At 42.7% G+C, this 22156-nt stretch overlaps 2 protein-coding genes across 2 annotated transcripts in view; both read left to right on the forward strand.

Moving 5' to 3' along the window:
* LOC132583090 (vomeronasal type-2 receptor 26-like) overlaps nt 1–2926 on the forward strand; it is a 28187-nt gene extending 25261 nt beyond the window's left edge. Inside the window, exons 9-10 of the mRNA XM_060254755.1 lie at nt 1310–1436; nt 2025–2926. Coding sequence (XP_060110738.1) covers nt 1310–1436; nt 2025–2926 — 1029 coding nt within the window. The remainder of the gene's footprint in view (nt 1–1309; nt 1437–2024) is intronic.
* A 6511-nt stretch (nt 2927–9437) lies between these two features.
* LOC132583091 (extracellular calcium-sensing receptor-like) lies at nt 9438–21588 on the forward strand. Its single transcript, XM_060254756.1, has 5 exons — nt 9438–9599; nt 12107–12961; nt 16813–16939; nt 18032–18911; nt 21555–21588. Exons 1-5 carry the CDS (start codon nt 9438–9440, stop codon nt 21586–21588), a joined length of 2058 nt encoding a protein of 685 aa, XP_060110739.1.
* Nucleotides 21589–22156: the final 568 nt, after the last annotated feature.

Consider the following 22156-nt stretch of genomic DNA (forward strand, 5'->3'; position numbering starts at 1 on the left):
CACTCTCCCACTATTTTCTCTTTCACATTGCAAAAAGCCCCTAAAGCCTCTCCCCTTTTCCTGATCCATTCTCTATACCTACCAGCCAATGTTACATTATTTGCTCCTCCTTCAGCTTTCCCAGTTTCACTTTCCCTTGGCATACTTGTTCCCAGGAAAGGTCTCTGTTGTACTGGCACCAGGCCAGGCCCAGATACACAATAGGGAAATTACAAGGACTTGCAAGGGACACCTCACTTTCCTCCCTATCTTCTGCTTCCCATCATTTCCTCTTTCGGTCCTCCTGGTAGCCGCCATATCCTTTCCTTGCTTCCTTCTGTCCTTCCTACCCACCCAGCTGTTATCCACCAGCTTACATCATTCTAATCTATTCTGTGAGATAGGTTAGGCTGGAAATGTGGTTCAAAGTCACCTGGCAAACGTCCATGGCAGAATAGAGATTTGTACCTAGGTCTCCTAGATCCTAGTTAGAAACTTTCACCTCAACACCACACTGACTTTGATGTGATGGCTGCTGTTGAATTGTGGTGATTAGAGAAGAGAAGAGATCAGATTTAGATCCTGCCCTTCACTACCCAAGGGAGTCTCAGAGTGGCTTACGATCTCCTTTCCCTTCCCCTCACCACAACAGACACCCTGTGAGGAATGTTTCCTCTAAACTGCAGAGTCTTGTCAGCAAAAATTCTACTTTGTGAACTACTGGCATTACAGTTGTGAGTTACTGGCATTAAAGTTGGGAGCTACTGCATAAATTAGTGTGCTCTGGGGTCATCCTTCCTGAGCTAAGACAAAATTGGGTGAGCTGGAGGCTAAAAATCTGTGAGCTAGGTCACACTAACTCAGCTTAGAGGGAACACTGCCTGTGAGATAGGTGGGGTTGAGCAAGCTCTCCCAGAACTGCTGTTGGGCTGAACAGCTCAGATAGACTTGAATGCATGCCCTTACTCGATTCTCCTGATTTAAGCATCCCCATTTGGTGCCATGCCAAGAATACTCCACAAGACTGCTCTGATACAGATCTTATAAACCTGAATTCTGGAGAACCAATTATGTCTATTCAAAACGAGTGGGTGATTTATCAGCCCCATTCATAGCATTTTACAGAAGTTGTTGAAAGAGGCGAGGGGAGCAGATTTTGACTCTGTAGAAAGTGTTTGCTAAATTGTGGCACCTTCCCTTCTGACAATTCATCACAAGTAACAGCAGCTTCAATACATCCTCTGCTGCATCCTTATCAAATCTTTGACTGCAATTCACATAAATTTGCAACCACAAAATTTAAGGGTGCCATCTGCCTTCTGATTGACAGATCACACCCCGTGCAGTGTGTAATGAGAACTGCCCTCCAGGTTACAGAAGAAAAAGAAAGGAAGGAGAACCATTTTGTTGCTATGATTGTGCTCCATGTCCAGAAGGGAAGATCTCAGACCGAGAAGGTAGGATACCTTGAGATACATACATCATCGATTGGCTAGAAATTGGATATAGTCTACCATTTCTGTGGGCACAAGGATTTCTGCTTGCAGAATACAATTCCTCCCACCTTTTATTGCCTGGTCTCCCAGTAAAAGAATGGGGGGAAGAATTCTGGCAGTTATGGAAGAAGAAAGGCAAGAAAGTCAGAGTCAATGGCCAGAGATACTTACACCCAGGGCATTTGTTGTAGCAGGAACTCCTTTGCATATTAGGCGACCCCCCCCCCCCCCATGTAGCCAATCCTCCAAGAGCATACAAAGCTCTTAGTACAGGGCCTACTGTAAGCTTCAGGAGGACTGGCTACATCAGGGGTGTGTGACCTAATATGCAAAGGAGTTCCTGCTACAAAGAAGCCCTGCTTACATCAATGCAAATGCTAGTCTGAACCCAAGCCAGAGTTTCATTCTTCAGTGCAGAAGTATCCCTGCACTGTCTCAAAACGAACATAATGGCTTGGATGTATAAATGGTAGATCATTAAAAGAAACATCACACAGCCAACCTCAATGTATGTCTTAGAGTGAAATTGCACTCTCCCTCCTTTTAAAGATATGGATGACTGCACCAAATGCCCAGAGGATAAGTATCCAAATAAAGCCCAAAATGAATGCGTTCCAAAGTGTCTCCATTTCCTGTCTTATGATGAACCTCTGGGCATCAGCTTGGCTTTTTTGGCTCTGTGTCTTTTTCTGACCGCAGCTGCGGTGTTTGGAATCTTCGTGAGGCATCGGAAGACTCCCATCGTCAAAGCCAACAACAGAGAACTCTCCTATGCTCTGCTTGTCTCCCTCCTGCTCTCCTTCCTTTGCTCATTGTTGTTCATTGGCCAGCCTCACTTTTTCATCTGTCTTCTACGCCAGACTGCTTTTGGCATCATCTTCACAGTGGCCATTTCTTCTGTGCTGACAAAAACCATCATCGTGGTCTTGGCTTTCATGGCCTCTAAACCGGGATCAAAAGTGAAGAAATGGATGGGGAAAAGCTTTGCTTTCTCTACTGTTTCTACTTGTTCACTTATCCAGCTGTGTATTTGCATGGTTTGCCTCTGGAAAGATCCTCCATTCCCAGATGTTGACATGAATTCTCTGGCTGAAGAAATCATAGTGGAATGCAATGAAGGATCCACCCACATGCTCTGCTATGTTCTGGGCTACATGGGATTTCTCTCTCTTTCCAGCTTCTTTGTCGCTTTCTTTGCTCGGAAGCTGCCTGACTCTTTTAATGAAGCCAAGTTTATCACTTTCAGCATGCTGGTGTTTTGCAGTGTATGGGTGTGTTTTGTCCCAACATATTTAAGTACCAAAGGGAAATATATAGCAGCTGTAGAAATCTTCTGCATCTTGGCCTCTGGAGCTGGGTTACTGGGGTGCATTTTTTCTTCAAAGTGCTATATAATTCTCTTGAGGCCTAAATTAAACAGTAAAGAAGGCATAATAAGGAGAAATAAGTAAGAATTCAATAATTATGTTCATCCCAATGATATTTAATGGAATTTGGTTCTCAGTAACTTTTAGTTCCCAATAATAAAATACATGTATAATTTATTGCTATGTCTTATGTCTTTACTGTGACTGCAAAATGAGAGTCAGTTTGGTGTAGTGATTAAGTGTGCGGACTCTTATCTGGGAGAACTGGGTTTGATTTCCCACTCCTCCACTTGCACCTCCTGGAATGGCCTTGGGTTAGCCATAGCTATCACAGGAGTTGTCCTTGAAAGGGCAGCTGCTGTGAGAGCCCTCTCAGCCCCACCCACCTCACAGAGTGTTTGTTGTGGGAGAGGAAGATAAAGGAGATTGTGAGCCCCTCTGAGATTCTGGAATTCGAAGTGGAGGGTGGGATATAAATCCAATATCTTCTTCTTGCTTTGGGTGAAGGGCCCATGGAAAGTTATTGGTAGTTCTATCTGTGTTTTGTGTTTCTTTAACTGGTTCACTTGAGTGGATCTAGATGGGGTTACCCTGCTTATAAAGTCAAGATAATTGGGCTAATTAGATGCCTTCAATATAGGACTGTTAGTTCTGCTGGTTAATACCACTTAGAATGGCTGTATATGAAAAAGGCTGAGAGAATTGGCCTAAAATTGAGTTGTTTCAGGGCAGTTCATGGTTTGAACTCTGGTCTCTTTCATGTAATGCTTTAACCGTACACCACTGTGGCTCTGGGTACGCTTTTTGTGAATGTTCCTGAGATTTTATAGTACATATTATTTTGGATTCGAGCATGTCAACATTCACAAGAATAAAAAATGAAAACTTTATTCAAATTAGGGCCTGGCTAAAATCCATATGACACAAAAGTGCTTCACTTTGTCTGGATTTTGATGCTCTTTTTGCAGTTGTGATGAACCCAGTGCCCCAATACTTTGGAGTTCATGTTGCCATTCTCTCAGATTACAGTGACAGTGACAAACCCTACATAAATATTAAATGTTTTTTAAAAAGCCCATTGCATTGATCAAAGAGGAAGTCATTTGACCAAAGAGGAAGCATACCCATGTCAGACTCTAGCCACTCTCTTACATTTAGAGACCAGGTCTCAGAATAGTTCCATAGCATTTTATACAATTTATATGGAACGAGAGCAAAAACTGAAGTAAATTTACATGGCAGCATTTCTACCATATTTCATAAGGCTGGGTGTTTACAACAGAGCCGGCTGAAGCTGAATCCAGCTAATACGGAAGTCCTGTACCTGAGTCAGGGGAGGGTGGTATGGGCATCCAGCTCTCAGCTTTGGAAAGTGCCACATTGGTGCCAGCCCAAGAGATGAAGAGCTTGGGAGTGACCTTGGATGCCTCTCTTTCCATGGAGGCCCAGATCACGATGGTTGCCAGGTCTGCCTTTTGTTATCTTTGGCAGATCAGGCAGCTAGCACCATATAAGATAAGATAAGATAAATTTATTTTTATATCCCGCCCTCCCCCGCCAAAGGCGGGCTCAGGGCGGCTCACAGACATGGAAGACCATGATATACATGAAATACAATATAAATGAACAATTTTAAATTACAATTCAGTTAAAATACAGTTACATAATTAATTAATTAAATAGATAAAACAGGTGCTATAAAGTGCTACAGATCACAATCATGGACAAGATGGCTGGATGGGTACAGATACGTTTAGCCAGGTTCTGTCTCAAAAGCAAGTTGAAACAGAGAGGTTTTGCAAGCCCTGTGGAACTGATTCAGGTCCCGCAGGGCTCGCACCATCTCTGGAAGTTGATTCCACCATCGGGGGGGGGGGGGGGGCATTGCTGAAAAGGCTTGCTCTCTAGTTGTCTTAATCTAGCCTCTTTTGGCCCAGGGATTTTTAAAAGGTTTTGAGAGCTAGATCTCAGTGCTCTCTGGGGAACATATGGGGAGAGGCGGTCCCTAAGGTAGGCAGGTCCTCGTCCATGTAGGGCTTTAAAGGTGATAACCAGCACCTTATAGCGAACACGGTACACAACCGGCAGCCAGTGCAGATCCCGCAGCCCAGGCCGCACGTGTTCCCACCAAGGTAGTCCCATCAGCAGCCTGGCCGCCGCGTTCTGCACTACCTGGAGTTTCCGTGTTCGGTATAAGGGCAGCCCCATGTAGAGGGCATTGCAGTAGTCTAATCTCGAGGTGACCGTTGCGTGGATCACAGTTGCTAGGTCGCTGCGTTCCAAGAAGGGAGCCAACTGCCTCGCCCTCTTAAGGTGAAAGAAGGCGGCTCTAGCAGTGGCAGCTATCTGGGCCTCCATTGATAAAGAGGATTCCAGTAGCACTCCCAGGCTCTTGACCCTGCACATTGGTATCAGTGGCGCACCGTCAAAAGCCGGTAGGGTGACCTCCCCTCCTGGTCCGCCGCAGCCCACACAAAGGACCTCAGTCTTCGCCGGGTTCAACTTCAGCCCACTCAGCCCGAGCCAGTCAGCCACGGCTTGCAACGCCCGGTCCAGGTTTATAGGGACATCACCAGTCCAGTCATCCATCAATAGATAGAGCTGGGTATCATCAGCGTACTGATGACAACCAAGCCCATACCTCCGTGCAATCTGGGCAAGGGGGCGCATAAAGATGTTGAACAACATCGGGGAGAGAACTGCCCCCTGACGCACCCCACAATGAAGTGGGTGTCTCTGAGAGAGCTCCCCCCCAATTGCCACCCTTTGTCCCCGACCTTCAAGGAAGGAGGAGAGCCACTGTAAGGCTAGCCCCCGAATTCCTGCGTCGGCGAGGCGGCGAGACAGCAGCTGATGATCGACCATATCGAACGCAGCCGATAGGTCTAACAGCAGCAGTACTGCCGAGCCGCCTCGGTCCAGTTGTCGCCGGAGGTCATCCATGAAGGCGACCAAGACTGTTTCTGTCCCATGGCCCGGGCGAAAGCCGGACTGGCATGGGTCTAGGACGGAAGCGTCCTCCAAAAACTCCTGTAACTGCAACGCCACAGCCCTCTCGATAATTTTGCCCAAGAAGGGCAAATTTGAGACCGGTCGATAGTGTGCCAATTCAGCCGGGTCTGATGTAACTTTTTTCAAGACAGGGCGGACCACTGCTTCTTTCAGGGGTGTTGGAAAAACACCCTCTGAAAGGGAACGATTTATGATGTCCCGTATAGGACATCTTAGTTCCTCCTGGCAGGCTTTAATTAGCCAGGAGGGACATGGGTCCAGATTGCAAGTTGTGGATCGTGCAGTGCCAAGAATTCTGTCGACTTCCTCCAAGCTGAGCGGGTCGAAGCAATCCAGAGTTGAATCAGAAGACACGCATTGGGCCTCGAGTTCACTTACTGCATCTAAATTGGCAGGGCAGTCGTGGCGGAGCGATTGGACCTTATCTGCAAAGAATTTCGCAAAAGCCTCACAGCCTATCTCCAATTCCTTAGCTTTTGAATTGCCCCGTGGCAATGTTGTAAGATTCCGAATTATTCTAAATAATTGAGCCGGGCGCGAATTTGCAGATGCAATCTTAGCCGCAAAGAATGTTTTCTTTGTGGTCTTGACTGCCATCTCATAGGACTTCATAAACTTCCTATAAGATGTTCTAGTCGCTTCGTTGCGGGTACGCCGCCATTGCCTCTCTAGCCGTCTGAGACCTTGTTTCAGCTGGCGTAATTCCGGGGTATACCACGGGGCCAGCCTAGTCCGAGGTCGCAGAGGGCGTCGAGGTGTGATCTCCTCAATGGCCCTAGAGAGCCGGCTATTCCAAGTCTCAACTAGGCCATCGAGAGAGTCACCAGAGGGCCAGGGATCCCGCAGGGCCATCTGGAACCGTTCCGGATCCATCCCCCCAGGACCTGGCTACAGTGATCCATGCAATGGTCACTTCCAGACTAGACTACTGTAACTCACTCTATGCTGGCTTACCCTTGAGACTGATCCAGAAACTGCAGTGGGTGCAGGATACGGTGGCTCGCCTGCTGACTGCACCACCATTACGGGTGGGCATTTGGCTGGCGCTCTGCGGTCTGCACTAGATGCCCATTGAGTACCAGATCCACTTCAAGGTTTTAGTTTTAACGTTTAAAGCCTTACATGGCCTAGGAGCAACATACCTGCAGAACCGTCTCCTTCCATATATGCCCAGGAGGTCATTACGTTTGGCCTTCCAACATCTGTGGGCCATCTCCTGCCCAAGAGATGCCTGTCTTGCCTTTTCATTCCTGGCCCCGACCTGGTGGAATCAGCTCCCAACAGAGATTCAGGCCCTACCTGGCTTATTAGCCTTCCATAGGGCATGTAAAACGGAACTGTTCCACCAGGCTTTTAGTTGAGGCTGCGGGCGTCTAGTCTTGATCTGGTTGGCCTCCCCTATTGGTATTGGCACTGTCATCTGTGCTATAAAATGGACTAATATCTGCCATCTCTATGAGATATCATGATGTGAGATGGCCAGGCTATATATATATATATATAATTTATTTTTTATTTATATCCCGGCCTCTCCGCCAAAGCAGCTCATGTGATGATATGGTAAAGTTTTCTGAGTGCTGTTGAGGTGCCTGTTTATAAAATGTTTTTATTGTATTTTATTGTTTTATCAAATGTTGTACTCCGCCCTGAGCCCTACGGGGAAAGGGTGGAATAGAAATATACTAAAATAAATACATAGTATCCTCATGAATTATTTTTTTTAAAGAAGACTATAGTCCCCTCCTGAAGTTGGAATTTTCATCTAAGTCAGTGTAGTGGCATGATATGGTACAATCTTTCCACATGCAATGTTTTCTTTCACCCTTCTGCCGCACCTGATGTCCTACAGAACACAATACCTTGGGGAGGTGTTGACATACCCAGCAATCATGATCCAGCCTTCTTCTTCCCAGTGCTCAAACTGAATCTTAGTAAATAGTATCCTTCTTACATAAAACATTCCTATACTATTCAGGGCAGGAGTAGGGGATTATTTGCAAGACAGGACTATAGTAGTCTGCCCTTTGTGCTCTCTTTGAAACGAGAGACCAATACTTGGGGATGGTGCCATTGAAGGCTGGATGGTCAAGAGGCTGATGCTGGATAGTAAATGAACACACTGGGAAAGGATTTCACCTCAATGGAAGAGGCTTTTCTTTCCAAATGAAAAGATTTAGTGTTTTAATACAACTGCTTATATTGTGGTTGCTGCTGCCACAAACTGAATCTGAGACATGCCCTGTTATGTGTAGGATGAATGATGCCTTGCAGACACCACACCAGTATTTTCAGCCAGGAGACTTCCTCATTGGTGGGATCACCTCTCAGTTCTTCCCGGTTTCTGACAATGTCATTTTTGAGAAGCATCCCAAAGGAAACCTTTTTCATGAATATTTGTATGGAAATTGTCTCTTCTTATCCTTAGACTACTGCTTAACAAATGGATAGAGCAATGCAAGCAATGATATGTTCTGAAAATGACCCATTTATTCAATAAGATGTTGATTGATGTGATATGTTTGGCTTATGAAACAATCAATCCAATATAAAGAGGTTTATCTGAGTCCCTTTTCAATGGCAAATGATATATGATTTTCCTTCTTTGTATGCTTTTGTTCTTATTCAATTGGTCTGTCCAAGAGTTCAGCTTAGATGGGGAGTATGAGTAAAGGGAACATTAGGACAGTACTGTGCAACTCTCAGTCTTTCTGAACAATTCTCATCATTTGACAGCAACTTTTTAATTGATTTTAAGTAGGAAGTTGCCATGTTTGTTTCTATCATGAGAACAGAGAAATGGAAGGAAGGAAGGAAGGAAGGAAGGAAGGAAGGAAGGAAGGAAGGAAAGAAGGAAGGAAGGAAGGAAGGAAGGAAGGAAGGAAGGAAGGAAGGAAGGAAGGAAGGAAGGAAGGAAGGAAGGAAGGAAGGAAGGAAGGAAAAGTTCACCCCTTTTATTCCTTTGTCAAGATTTTTTCTTCTTTTCTAGTATAATCCAACCATCCCCGTGTCCCCAGTCTTATGCAATTAAGACTGAATCCCACATCACCTATGTTTTTTGTCTAAGTTGATTAATGATGCACAACATAGATTTTTTGATAGTCAAAGGGTCCCCTGATTTCTCCATAGCTTTCTGGAAGTCCTTTTTCACCTGCAGAAAAAAATGGTTGCATCTCATCCCACATCTTATTGCTTGTTCTACTATCCAGTTGATCCCAAAATATTTAATTAGGAAAAGAGAGGGATAATACCTGTTTCCATTGTAATTACATTATTGTAAATAGTTTTAAAAGAAGAAAAGGGTCCTGAATATTGTGACAGGAAATGAAAGGGGACAAATGTTACTCAGTTACTCAGAATAGTTTCCTTATGATGTTGAATTTTCCAACACTTTGAAACAAAACTTATTAATACTTATGAATATCAGAATTACACACCATTTATCTCTTACTTCAGCGCAGTGTCCAAGAATTACCAGCATGTCTTGTCCTTGGTTTTTGCCATAAAAGAGATTAACAAGAATCCCCACATTTTACCAAACATAACACTGGGGTTCCACATCTATGACAGCTACTTTGATGCAAGGATGGCTTTTCAAAATACTTTGAACCTTCTGTTTAGCCAGAAGAGAACTATTCCCAACTACAACTGCGGCATCTGGAAGAACCTCATAGCTGTCATTGGAGGCTTGGACTCTGAAATCTCCCTCTACGTGGCTACTCTCTTAAGCAGTTACAAGATTCCTCAGGTAAGAAAACAATAAATTGGTTCCAACCAGACTTTCTACTAGTGAATAAAGGATGAAGGGATTCTCTTTAATTACAAAAGGGACTTGCATGGACAGAAGTCATGGGTTTAATAAGCAAGGGAACTCACTGAGTCCAAGTGAAAAAAATTTCTGGATCCAACCCAATGTTCTTAAAACATTTGCATTTATTTTTCCATTCAATGCCATCTCTTTGGCTCTGTTCCTATTTGCTCTTCTAGCTAATAGCAGGATAATAATAAGAACATCCTTTTATAAAATCGGGTTTATTGCTGTACGTCTGCATCACAGAGCTCTTCCAGTAGTCATCCCCTCTTTCGGATTTCATTATATGAAATGCTGGGTGGGTGAAAGGGATATGTCAATATTCAAGTGCCAGTGCACAGTGGGGAGGGGATCACACAGTGATTCAAAATATCGGTGTAGTTATCCCCTTCCATCACCCATAACTTTCCAATGAAGTTGCGAATGTTTGAGTTGTAGCACAAAATAAGAGCACCTATGATTATTATGATTCTTTAAACATTATTAAGTGAAAGAAAGGAAATGACAAGTGACACTCATTTGGGAAAAAAAATTATGCTTCTCCTGAAACAACTATAGGACAGGTTTTTAATAGCATATGGCAGGAAAGGAAGAAGATGATAGCTGAGATCTTTATTCTTGCTGTAAAACATATTCAAATCCACCAATGATGTTTTCTTTTTTATATATATATATCTTAAAAGGTAGTGTTCAAAGATTTATAAAAGTAGAATTTTTTTTAAAAAAAATGTATATAGCCATTGACTTGTACAAACGAAAATGTGTTTACAGTAAAAAGGTTTTAAGATCTAAAATGACAGCCATCTTAAAATTCCTCAATACTCAATCAAACTCAAAATTAAAATTCAATGCTTGTTATGCTTTTTTTGGAAATCACATTTGCTTTAATTTTCCTAGCAGCCAAGGCATTGTATATAGTCATTGACCTGTACAAATTAAAATGTGTTTACAGCAAAAAGGTTATAAGATCTAAAATGACAGCCATCTTAAAATTCCTCAATACTCAGACTCAAAATTAAAATTCAATGCTCGTAATGCTTTTTTTGGAAATCACATTTGCTTTAATTTTCCTAGCAGCCGAGGCATTGTATATAGTAATTGACCTATACAAATTAAAATGTGTTTACAGCAAAAAGGTTTTAAGATCTAAAATGACAGCCATCTTAAAATTCCTCAATACTCAATCAAACTCAAAATTAAAATTCAATGCTCGTAATGCTTTTTTTGGAAATCACATTTGCTTTAATTTTCCTAGCAGCCGAGGCATTGCATATAGTAATTGACCTGTACAAATTAAAATATGTTTACAGCAAAAAGGTTTTAAGATCTAAAATGACAGCCATCTTAAAATTCCTCAATACTCAATCAAACTCAAAATTAAAATCCAATGCTCGTAATGCTTTTTTTGGAAATCACATATGCTTTAATTTTCCTAGCAGCCGAGGCATTGTATATAGTAATTGACCTGTACAAATTAAAATATGTTTACAGGAAAAAGGTTTTAAGATCTAAAATGACAGCCATCTTAAAATTCCTCAATACTCAATCAAACTCAAAATTAAAATTCAATGCTTGTAATGCTTTTTTTGGAAATCACATTTGCTTTAATTTTCCTAGCAGCCGAGGCATTGTATATAGTCATTGACCTGTACAAATTAAAATGTGTTTACAGCAAAAAGATTTTAAGATCTAAAATGACAGCCATCTTAAAATTCCTCAATACTCAATCAAACTCAAAATTAAAATTCAATGCTCGTAATGCTTTTTTTGGAAATCACATTTGCTTTAATTTTCCTAGCAGCCGAGGCATTGCATATAGTAATTGACCTGTACAAATTAAAATATGTTTACAGCAAAAAGGTTTTAAGATCTAAAATGACAGCCATCTTAAAATTCCTCAATACTCAATCAAACTCAAAATTAAAATTCAATGCTAGTAATGCTTTTTTTTGGAAATCACATTTGCTTTAATTTTCCTAGCAGCCAAGGCATACGGCTGCCAGCAGGTCTGTGTTGGAAAATACCTGGAGACTTTGAAGGTGGATCCAGGAGAAGGTAGGGTTTGGGAAGGGGAGGTACCTCAGCATGAAACAATGTCGTTAAGTCCACCCTTCCAGGGGAAAATGGTAGAGAGAATCATGGAAAGAAAACCAATGGTAAGAAATATCTTTGAAAAATTACTAATACAGTCTCAGTCACACAAATCATAAACAGTTCATATAATTTCCAGTATCGAACTCAAGTGAACTTCTAGATGTGTTGTTCACTGTGTGCCTTCAAACAGCTCTCCATTTATATTCTTTCCCAATTGATAATGCTCTTTTTATTTTAAACAGGAGAGAAAAATTGTGAGACACACAGAATTCAACATTGGATCAGAAACTGGGGGTACTCAGTGTAATCTCAAACTCAGAGAAGCAATAAATCTTTTTTCTTTTCCTTAGGTCACATATTGCTTATTTGCTCCTCCCATGAGTGAGGTGATCCAACTCTCTCCTTTGTATAGAGCAGTGCCCAGTGAAGAGCATCAATATACTGGGATTGTCCAGCTTCTTCTGCATTTCCAGTGGAACTGGGTGGGCATCATTGCAGCGAATGATGATAAAGGAGAAAGGTTTGGACAGACTTTGGCACACAAGTTTTCCCAGAATGGCATCTGTATAGCCTTCATGAAAAGAATACCAACTTACAAAAACACACTGGAGATGTATAAAATGTTAGACTTTTTTCAGAATATGACAATTTTCTTAACCAAGACTAATGTCAACATCTGCATCATGAGTGCAGACTCGGAAAGCCTGGATGCTTTGCAGTTGGCGCTGAATATGTTTGATCCAGATTCTATGACGCCTATACACAAAGTATGGGTTATGACAGCCCACTTTGATTTCTCATCACAGACATATCACAGAGATCAAGGCATACAAGTCTTCCATGGTGCCTTATCATTTTCAGTTCATCTCACCGAAGTTCAAGCATTCCAAAAGTTCCTCAGGAGCATAAATCCCCATTCTGAGGACGATGGTTTCATCAGGACTTTCTGGCAGCATGCATTTAGCTGTCTGTTTCCAGATACTGGTGCGGGCAATGAGGCTGTGAATAGCTGCACTGGGGAGGAGGAACTGGAGAGCCTTCCTGGACCTTTCTTTGAAATGAGCATGACCAGTCAAAGTTACAGTGTCTACAATGCTGTCTACGCTGTGGCACATGCTTTGCATGCCATGCCTTCCTCCAAAACCAAGTATGGAATTGTGGCAGATGGAGACAAGCTGGAGCCTCCAAAGCCACAGCCATTTCAGGTAATATTTCACATAGAAGGAAATCAAAGGTGGCAGGTGTCCCATCTGAGTCATTGCGGATTCCCTACTGGGCATCTGAGCTTGACTTGGTGGTAGGCACCACATAGCCTTCAGAAAATGCATAATTCCCAACAACAAGACCAAATTTTGGCTTTGAACTTTCTCATAATCTCTGAGATGATGATGATGACGATGATGATGATATTGGATTTATATCCCGCCCTCCACTCTGAAGAGTCTCAGAGCGGCTCACAATCTCCTTTATCTTCCTCCCCCACAACAGACACCCTGTGAGGTGGGTGGGGCTGGAGAGGATTCTCACAGCAGCTGCCCTTTCAAGGACAACCTCTGCCAGAGCTATGGCTGACCCAAGGCCATTCCAGCAGGTGCAAGTGGAGGAGTGGGGAATCAAACCCGGTTCTCCCAGATAAGAGTCGGCACACTTAACCACTACACCAAATGTGCAGGGTTTCCCACTTATGGCAGGTTCCTGACAAAACATGTCATATCCTAATAACTGAAGCTGTCATTTGCATTTTCTCAGTTTCTCCATTCTCCCTTTGAGGTACAGTCATTTTTGGTATGGTGAACCCCATGGCCAAGCATATTTGGTATGATGACTTAGTTAAAGAAAATCTGGGACACTCTTTTATGCTGGGAGTTGGGACCCCTGTGCTGGGAGATGCTTCTGTATTGGATTCACTGGGTAAATATGCCCCAAACAGTGGCATTATTTCATTAGAGCTTATACCTAACCTTCCTGCCAGAGAGGGTCATCCCAGTGGAAGTTTTTGTATAGCACATTTCTGTTTCCACTGGGCATGTTTGTGGCATGTGGTGGGGTTTCCAATTCTGCAGGAACATAAGGTAACATCAGTGTATGTATCACATAAGCAGGTTATCTTCTCTTGAAAAAGTGGATCGTATGGAAGTTGAAATTATTGTGTGGCATTGTGTGTGGAATAGCCAGGAGATCCCAGAGAGTCTGGCTGCTAGTAGTGATCTATGCTTATTTTGTAAGCTGAGAGTTTTTTGCCTTAGGTCACGCACCTAGCTTCAAGTGGGGGAGTGGTAATTGAACCAGTTCTCCAGATTAAAGCCCATCATTCTTTAGTGGTGTTACTATTAATTACTGTTATCACTGTTAAGTGCATGGTCTCTTATCTGGGAGAACCGGGTTTGATTCCCCACTCCTCCACTTGCAGCTGCTGGAATGGCCTTGGGTCAGCCATAGCTGTCCTTGAAATGGCAGCTTCTGGGACAGCTGTCTCAGTTCCACCTACCTCACTGGGTGTATGTTGTGGGGGGGGGGATGTAAAGGAGATTGTAAACTGCTCTGAGATTTAGAATATAGGGCAGGGTATAAATCCAATTTCTTCTTCTTCTTCCTTGGTGAAGATGAGCCTGAGAACTGCTCTCTCCATGTTGACATCTCTAAGAGAACTAAATCAGTACATTCCTCCCTGTGTATTTAACTAACACAGCCCAATATTTGCCTAAAACATGGAATAGTGCCTCCCTTGGATGAGGATTACACTGTGAAATATATTTCTAATGGGAATCACTGTTAGTTTCTACTAGATTGATTTCCAAATGCAACCAGTGTTATGATTAGACCACTCATAGATTAGAAAACCCAACTCCAACCATGAACCTGATTTTCTCTCTTCTTCGACCTTCTCTATGGCTTTGAGATCACCTGTTGTAATCTCTTTCTTCCTAGCTTCACCATTTTTTGAGGAGGCTCTGCTTTAACAACAGTGCCGGTGAAAAGTTTTGCTTTGATGAGGATGGTGAATTAGTGGGTGGCTTTGACATTATTAACTGGGTTACCTTCCCAAATAAATCCTTCTTAAGAGTGAAAATTGGGGGAATAGATCCCCAAGCCCTGCCAGGAGGACAGTTGTCTATGAATGACCAAATAATTACATGGCACAGCACATTTAATCAGGTAAGACAGAACTAACGCTTCCAAAGTTCCCCCAGATAGGGTATCAGTGACTCACTGACTTAAATACTGTTCAAAGCAGGAGGGGACATGATTGCTCTCTTTAAGTATTTGAAGGGCTGCCATTTAGAGGAGAGCAGGGAGCTATTCCTGTTGGCAGCAGAGGAGAGGACTCACAACGATGGGTTTATATTAAGGTGCCAATTGAAGCCTGAGCCTGCCAGATGGAGCCTGAGCCTGCTTCGGCAGGCAGGGCGGGATAAAAATAAAACTGATATGATATGATATATGATATGATATTAAGAAAAACTTTTTTTACAGTAGGGGTTGTTCAACAGTGGAATCAGCTACCGAGGAAGGGGGTGAGCTCCCCCTCACTGGCAGTCTTTAAGCAGCATCTGAACCAACACTTGCCAGGGATGCTGTAGGTTGATCCTGCATTGAGCAGGGGGGTTTGGACTAGATGGCTTGTATGGCCGCTTCTTGCTCTGTGATGCTGTGATAATGTCATTTAAAAGTTCTTCGCTTTTATTTTTCCCTCCACCAACAGTAGTTCTCCACATGTTTTGTTCCACCGAGCCTTTCTATATACAAGGGGTGACCTGCGAGGACTTGAGAAGGGCATCTCATTTTCTTCATCCCCATCCCTGTTATTTCCTCCTTCACATTCCTGAAACCCCTTATAACCTCTGCCCCTTTTCTGCTTCATTCTCTATCCCCCATCCACCAGCCAACCTACCTTTACCTTTACCTGACTCCCTTGACTTCAGCTTTCTTTTTCCTGGCAGCCTGTCCCCAAGAAAAGTCTCTATGGTGCCTACCACCAAGGCAGGCTCAGCTGCCCAGTAGGGAATCCACAAGGACTCAGATGGGTCACCTCACATTCATCTCTTTCCCTACCCCACCAGATTTTTTCTTTCTGTCCTCCTGGTAGCCCTCATATTCTTACCTGTCCTTGTTCCTTCCCTCTCTTTCCCACCCACCCACCAGTTTACTGTTTATTTTGCTCCTTAAATCATTCTCCTCCTCCCCCTCCCTTACATCATTTTATCCTCATTAACCCCCCTGTAAGATAGGCTAGGCTTAGCGTGTATGACTGGCCGATGGTCTCCCAGCAGGCTTCCATGGAATCATGGAGTTGTGAACCTAGGTCTCCTAGATCCTATTGTGAAACTCTCACCACTACACCACAGTGGCTTTTGTGTGCTGGCTGCTGTTGAACAGATGGTCACTGTCATAAGTCTTCCTTCAAGGTGCTTTGTCCCTCCTGCAGCCTTTTTCCTGACGGAAACAAAGGCTTGAAGGATCCCAGTTCAGTTTGTCAATGGTCACTGAGGACATATGTTTCATAAAGTTGCAGACACTATTTCTATTATTTTGAAGGGTTTTAATTCCCCAACAATAGGATTATTTTTGAGAATGCATATTTTTCAGCAAACTTCTTGACTTTTTTTTATTATAGAACAATTTAGTTTGTCTCTTCATAGCTCCAGCCTCCAAATTTAAGCATCCATACATGGGATCATTTTGAGAATACTCCCCAGTTTGTTACAGATTATATAAAATTTTGGGGTAGGGCAGAGTATAAATTGAATGATGGGTGGAAGGATGAATGAATGAGAATTCTGGAAGCCAGTAAATCCCGTTCACAATGGAGAGGTTGCTTTATCACCATTCACTGCAATTTTCATGAGTTGTTGAAGGAGGGTAGGGGAGTGTTTTGCTATTCTGCTGAAAATGTTTGCAGATTTCTGCCCCTTCCCTTTTGACACAGTACCATCACTTACAACAGCTTCAATGCAAAATTCTGTTACATTCTTCTTATCAAACCTTTTACTGCAAATCACTGACTTTTGGGAACACACAAGAATTTAAAGGATTTCATCTGCCTTTTGATTGATAGGTCACGCCCTTGGGTGTGTGTAATGACAACTGCCCTCCAGGTCACAGTAGAAAAAAGAAGGAAGGAAAACCATTTTGCTGCTATGATTGTGCTCCGTGTCCAGAAGGGAAGATTTCAAAGCAGAAGGGTAGGAGACCTCTTTCCAAACTGTTATTGTATATAGTTACCACTGCTAGAATTTTGTATGCCAAGTATTGGAAGAATGGGAAAATTCCCGACAGAGATGAATTTATTAACAAGTTGTTGGTTGCCGCAGAATCCGATTTAATGTCCACAAGATTAAGAAATGGTAATGTACAAAAATGTTCAGAGGAATGGGACCCTGTTTATAAATGGGTAGAAAGTAGAAGTGTTGGATTGGAGTAATCAGGGGGCTTTTTCTTTCTTGTTTTATCGATACCCAATCCTCTTCATCTCCCAGTGTGTATGTTTGGGTAGATGTTAGATGTTAGGTGTTAGATTATGTTTGTATTTGTTCTGCTTGTGGTTTGTGAGAGATGTTGCTTATTTATGTATGTTATGTTTATCTCTTTCTCTCTTTCTTTCTTTATTTGTATTCTTTTTTTTCTCTCTCAATAAAACCCTTAAATGACAAAAAAAAAAAAAAACTACAGGGATTCATTGTAGAGGGTGCCATATCAAAGCAAGCATAACGTCTTGAAAGCACAAATGAGTGATGCTGAAGTATCAAGTGTGATCAGGTTTGAAGAAGAATAAGAATTGCAGCTTTATACCCCGTCCTTCTCTCTGAATCAGAGACTCAGAGTGGCTTACAATCTCCTATATCAGGGGTGGCCAATGGTAGCTCTTTAGATTTTTTTTGCCTACAACTTCCATCAGCCCCAGCCATTGGCCATGCTGGCTGGGGCTAATGGGAGTTGTAGGCAGAAAACATCTGGAGAGCTACAGTTGGCCACCCTTGTCCTATATCTTCTCCCCCCACAACAGACACCCTGTGAGGTGGGTGGGGCTGAGAGGGCTCTCACAGCAGCTGCCCTTTCAAGGACAACTCCTATGAGAGCTATGGCTGACCCAAGGCCATTCCAGCAGCTGCAAGTGGAGGAGGGGGGAATCAAACCCGGTTCTCCCAGATAAGAGTCGGCACACTTAACCGCTACAAACTGGCTCTCTAGGTGATCTCCCATAAATAAACATCACTCCGCCAAACTCAAATTATGACATACAGTAAAATAGCTTCTTCTTTTTATTTCTTTTAAAGATATGAATGACTGTTCCAAATGCCCGGATGATAATTATCCAAATAAAGACCAAACTGCATGCCTTCCAAAGGGTCTCCATTTCCTGTCTTATGGTGAACCTCTTGGTATCAGTTTGGCAGTTATCGCTCTGTGTCTTTCTCTGACGACAGCTGTGGTGTTTGGAATCTTCCTTAAGCATCGGAACACTCCCATCGTCAAAGCCAACAACAGAGGACTCTCCTATGCTCTGCTTGTCTCTCTCCTGCTCTGCTTCCTCTGCACCTTGCTATTCATTGGCTGGCCTTACTTTCTCATCTGCCTTCTGCGCCAGACTGCTTTTGGTATTAACTTCACAGTGGCCATTTCTTCTGTGCTGGCCAAAACCATCATCGTGGTCTCGGCTTTCATGGCCTCTAAACCAGGATCAAAGATGAAGAAATGGATGGGGAAAAGCTTTGCAAACTCTATGGTTATTTGTTGTTCGTTTGTTCAAATGTGTCTTTGCCTGATTTGCCTTTGCAATGACCCTCCCTTACCAGATGTTGACATGAACTCTCTGGCTGAAGAAATCATAGTGGAATGCAATGAAGGATCTGCCAATATGCTGTACTATATTCTGGGCTACATGGGATTTCTCTCTCTTACCAGCTTCTTTGTAGCTTTCTTTGCTAGGAAGCTGCCTCACTCTTTTAATGAAGCCAAGTTTATCACTTTCAGCATGCTGGTGTTTTGCAGTGTGTGGATGACTTTTGTGCCAACATATCTAAGTACCAAAGGGAAATATACGATAGCTGTAGAGATCTTCTCCATCTTGGCCTCTGGGCTTGGGTTACTGGGATGTATTTTTTCTCCCAAATGTTACATAATTGTCCTGAGGCCTGAATTAAATAATAAAGAACATCTAATAACGAGAAAATTGCCCCATGGCACAGAGTGGTAAAGCTGCAGTACTGTAGTCGGAGTCCTCTGCTCACGATCTGAGTTCGATCCCAGCGGAAGGGATCCCAGGTCGACTCAGCCTTCCTTCCTTCCGAGGTTGGTAAAATGAGTCCCCAGCTTGCTGGGGGGAAAGTGTATATGACTGGGGAAGGCAATGACAAACCACCCCTTTAAAAAATCTGCTGTGAAAACGTTGTGAAAGTAACATCACCCCAGAGTCGGAAACAACTGGTGCTTGCACAGGGGACTACCTTTACCTTTTTAATAAGGAGAAATAAGTGAATAATTTAACAACCATTAACATGTATGGTCAAACTTTGCACTAATGGTGTTTAATGGAATTTGATTCTGAGTAACTTTTGGCTTCCTCTAATAAAATCCAAGTTTACCCCCATACCCATGTCTCATATTTTTACTGTGGATGAAGAAGCAAATTGATTCTTGCCTTAGTTGAAGGTTAGGTTGGAGGTGAGTGATTGGCCTAAGGTCACTCAGTTGCCACATGGCAGTGTGTTGATTAAAATTCTGTCCTCTCAATTGTCACACAATGATCTAAGCACTATGCCACACTGGCTCTGATGGCAGTATGTTTTAATGTATATGTCTGAGTTTCTGGAGTTTATTTTCTTTTTGAACACATTGACTTCCAAGGTGAAAGAAGCAAAAAACACACAACCTAAACTAAAATTAAGGCCAGTATAAAATTTATATTAATCAAAAGAGCTTCACATTGATTAAACTATGACACTGCTTTTGTGGTTCTACTATATCTGATGCCACAATCTTTGGAAGCTACCCCAAGAAGCTGCTAGGCTAGCAGAATGCCACCTCACTCCGGTCCAAGGAAGACAGCACTTAAAAGCAGCCTTCAGCAGAAGCCATGATCCTGACTCCATCTTGTTCCTGCAAAAGCAGCCATAAGGACAGAGCTAAGACATACTCCGTGTGTGTCAATGCAGATGCAAATGGAGTAGCCAGCAGCTGGGCAAAAGAGCTTGCTACCGCACCTGCACATAACAAAAAGACTGTTCCTGCCAGCCATTGAGGAGATCCTGGACACAAAGAAGAAGCCCAAGGAAGTGACTGTTGCTGAGGACTTAATCCCGTTATGAAGACCATCTTGATTGTGTTAGCTATGGTGTTACAGTAGATTGCAATGTCGCTCTAAATTGACCAATCCCTTTCTTTGTTTAAGGCAGTTTACCTTAGGGAAGCCCATCATAACTCACTAATTCCATCAAGCCTCTGGGAGCCTTCTTCCTTTCTGCCCCTTTTGGTGACATCAGCTGTGACATCTTCAATATCTTCTACTTCAAGGATCCATGGACCAGGTAGTATCACCCTCCCCCCCACCCTGCAATAATTCCTAAAAAACCCTCTGTGCTTCACCACTTATTTTCTAATCTCTTTTTATGAGTGTTTGATAGCATATGTATGATTGTACTTTTATATATTTCTTTAAGTAAACATTTTAAAAACTATTTTACTGTTGGAGTTTTATTCTGAAACTGATGATGATGATATTGGATTTATATCCCGCCCTCTACTCCGAAGAATCTCAGAGCAGCTCACAATCTCCTTTACCTTCCTCCCCCACAACAGACACCCTGTGAGGTGGGTGGGGCTGGAAAGGGCTCTCACAGCAGCTGCCCTTTCAAGGACAACCTCTGCCAGAGCTATGGCTGACCCAAGGCCATGCTAGCAGGTGCAAGTGGAGGAGTGGGGAATCAAACCCGGTTCTCCCAGATAAGAGTCTGCACACTTAACCACTACACCAAACTGGCTTTCTGTAAAGTGGTAAAAGATTCCCCCTAAGCTCTGCCTCTGGTCTACTTCTTGCTAATTCCCCTCTCAAAAGAGTAGACCCCAGCAATTCTGCTAACAAGTCATGCCCTCTCCCACCTGGATTCCAGTGTGAGGATTACTGAAGGCTAATCTGAGTTAGTAAACCCAAATAGCTGTTTCACTAGAGAAAAGGTGCAGTGAGAGCAGAACAAATATGTTTGATTCAGCACCTGTGACACCAATGATGTCACCAGCAACAGAGTCTCAGAGGTTATGAGTATCCCTGTAATTATCAGAATCACTGTCATTTATATTCTTAGTCCAAGCTCCAGTGGCCTTCCAGAAGACATGAGAAAGAAAAAGAGCCATTAAATCTGAAACTTCATGTTATAAATAAATACTTCCCTGTTCCATTCATTCTTCAGATCAGTCACTACAGATAAACAGTTTCCCAATTTCTACTACTTGGTCCCCTGTGCAAGCACCAGTCGTTTCCGATTCTGGGGTGACATTGCTTTCAAAACATTTTCATGGCAGACTTTTTATGGGGTGGTTTGCCATTGCCTTCCCCAGTCATCTATGCTTCCCCCCCCACAGCAAGCTGGGTACTCATTTTACTGACCTCGGAATGATAGAAGGCTGAGTCAACCTCGAGCCGACTACCTGAAGACCCAGCTTCTGCCAGTGATCGAACTCAAGTTGTGAGCAGACCTTAGGACTGCAGTACTGCAGCTTTAACACTCTGCACCACAGGGCTTTTTATTTGGTAAACTGCAATCCTGGACAGCCTGTTGGAGATTTTCAAATGTTAGCAAATTTCTTCAGGAATGTCCACAACAAAATAATTCTGTGATGCCGTTCCTGCTCCCTCATCTGGTGTGCAAAGTACATGTATTGCAATGTACTCAGACAGAACCTCCTCGGATTCCATATGAGTGGTACCAGCCAGGAGAAATTGTCATTGGTGGGATTATATCTCTTAACTGTGAAACCTTCCCAAGAGTTCCCTTTGTGAAATACCCTTCTGAGTCATATTCTAGCTTTCTCCTGTAAGGAATCAATTCTGCCCCTATTGAAATGATGTTTGATTTTAAAATGCTATTTTTGTATGCTTGTATGACTGCAAATTAATTTTGTCATATTTAGAGATGGAGAAGGTAATATGCATGTATGTAGTTGTGCAAAGTAAATAGATATATGCATTGAGGAATGAACAAATGACTGAATGGATTGTATACTTTTTTCATTATTATTATGACATGTCTTACTTCACTTATTTTAGTTTTGAATGTTTATATCCTGCATACGTATATAAGATGAATGTATTATGATAAATACTCAAGGCACATTAGTTTAAAAATGGCATCAGGATGTGGAATATGCATCATATTGGGCTGCTGGCTGATCCAGCTAGGCTCTTC

This window comes from Heteronotia binoei, chromosome 15, assembly GCF_032191835.1.
Source record: "Heteronotia binoei isolate CCM8104 ecotype False Entrance Well chromosome 15, APGP_CSIRO_Hbin_v1, whole genome shotgun sequence".
Lineage (NCBI taxonomy): Eukaryota > Metazoa > Chordata > Lepidosauria > Squamata > Gekkonidae > Heteronotia > Heteronotia binoei.